The sequence below is a fragment of the Galeopterus variegatus genome, unplaced genomic scaffold, assembly GCF_000696425.1.
Source record: "Galeopterus variegatus unplaced genomic scaffold, G_variegatus-3.0.2 Scaffold2993, whole genome shotgun sequence".
Taxonomy (NCBI): domain Eukaryota; kingdom Metazoa; phylum Chordata; class Mammalia; order Dermoptera; family Cynocephalidae; genus Galeopterus; species Galeopterus variegatus.
In genome coordinates, this window is record NW_007729104.1 from 176071 (window position 1) to 177387 (window position 1317).

At 43.6% G+C, this 1317-nt stretch overlaps 1 protein-coding gene across 1 annotated transcript in view; it reads left to right on the top strand.

The window, feature by feature from the left end:
* The window catches only part of C3 (complement component 3), a 39880-nt gene that overhangs the window by 24910 nt on the left and 13653 nt on the right, over positions 1-1317 (top strand). The window contains exon 27 of the mRNA XM_008583682.1: positions 1094-1250. Within this exon, the coding sequence (XP_008581904.1) occupies positions 1094-1250 (157 nt within the window). The remainder of the gene's footprint in view (positions 1-1093; positions 1251-1317) is intronic.

The following is a 1317-nucleotide window of genomic DNA, read 5'->3' on the forward strand; positions in this document are numbered from 1 at the left end:
TGTGGATGGAAGGGAAGAAGAAAAGTTCCTACCAAAGTCAGGGGTGGATGTAGGAGAGGCAGCTGAGCAGGCAAAAGGACTGGTTTCTGCTGCCACACAGCAACGTTGTGACAGAGCATAGCACAGGCTGTGGAACCAGCTTGCTAGAGCCAATTGTGAAATTTTTTCAAGCTGGTTGTTAAACACTATTATTCATAAAAATTAACTAATATAAAGTTACAGTTAAATGAATTACATTAAACACAAAGGAGATAAAAACTCAATGCTACCTAATTATTTTACTACCTATTCCCATTATCTGTGCTCTCGAGGTTATGTATGTCTGTGGTGGAAATCTTATATCATACTGTGCTGCCACACACCTCTTCTCAACTCTGTATTCAGTGATGCTACATTGGTAGGTTGAAATCAGTCATGATGGAATTATTTTACACCATGGGAATCAGCAGATAGTACAAATCATATCTTCTTCTGCTTCCAGAAAGCCAGGGTTGGATCCTGACCCTGCCACTTACTACCCAGGTGGTCTTGACAAAATTATTGTATCTCTCAGGGTATCAGTATTCTCATTTCATAAGGTTTTATGAGGTTAAATGAATGGATATAATGCCTGGCACACAGTGTGAGTTACAATGATGAGGATGATGATTGGATGAGAGGTGTTCACAGGGGTTTGCTGAATCTGGCTCATACTAGAATGTGAGTGCTTATTTGGAGCATCTCTTCCGAACACTTTGCTCAATGATGTCACATTGGCAGCTTGAAATTAGCCCTGGTGGGAGTATTTACACCACAGAAATTGGCAATCATTATAAATCAGGGCTCCCACATCCTCCCACTGGAGAGCCAGTTGTTAAACATTTACCAGCACAGCACGGGATGTATGGACTGCTCCAGGTGTATAATAGGTATTCAGCAACAAGGCAGATCATGGTGGCTAAAATGTCTGGAAAATCCTCAAAAACAGATCCAAGACAGATATGTCCCAAGGACAGAAACCATCCTTGTGCCCAGGAAGTGGTACTTATATGATCCTTACCAGCTGTCTGGCAGCAATGCCCATCTGACCAGAGTACCTGATCTTTTTTCTCAGAGTCTGCCAGGCAGCATCAATAAAGCAGGAGACTTCCTCGAAGCCAGTTACCTGAATCTGAAGAGACCATATGCTGTGGCCATTGCTGGCTATGCCCTGGCCCACTTAGGCAAGCTGGAGGGTTCCCACCTCATCAAGTTTTTGAGCACAGCCAAAGGTGAGGGGCAACCTGGAAGGGTGAAGGGGGATACATGACTGGGGTTTAAGGGAGATGATTATGAGCT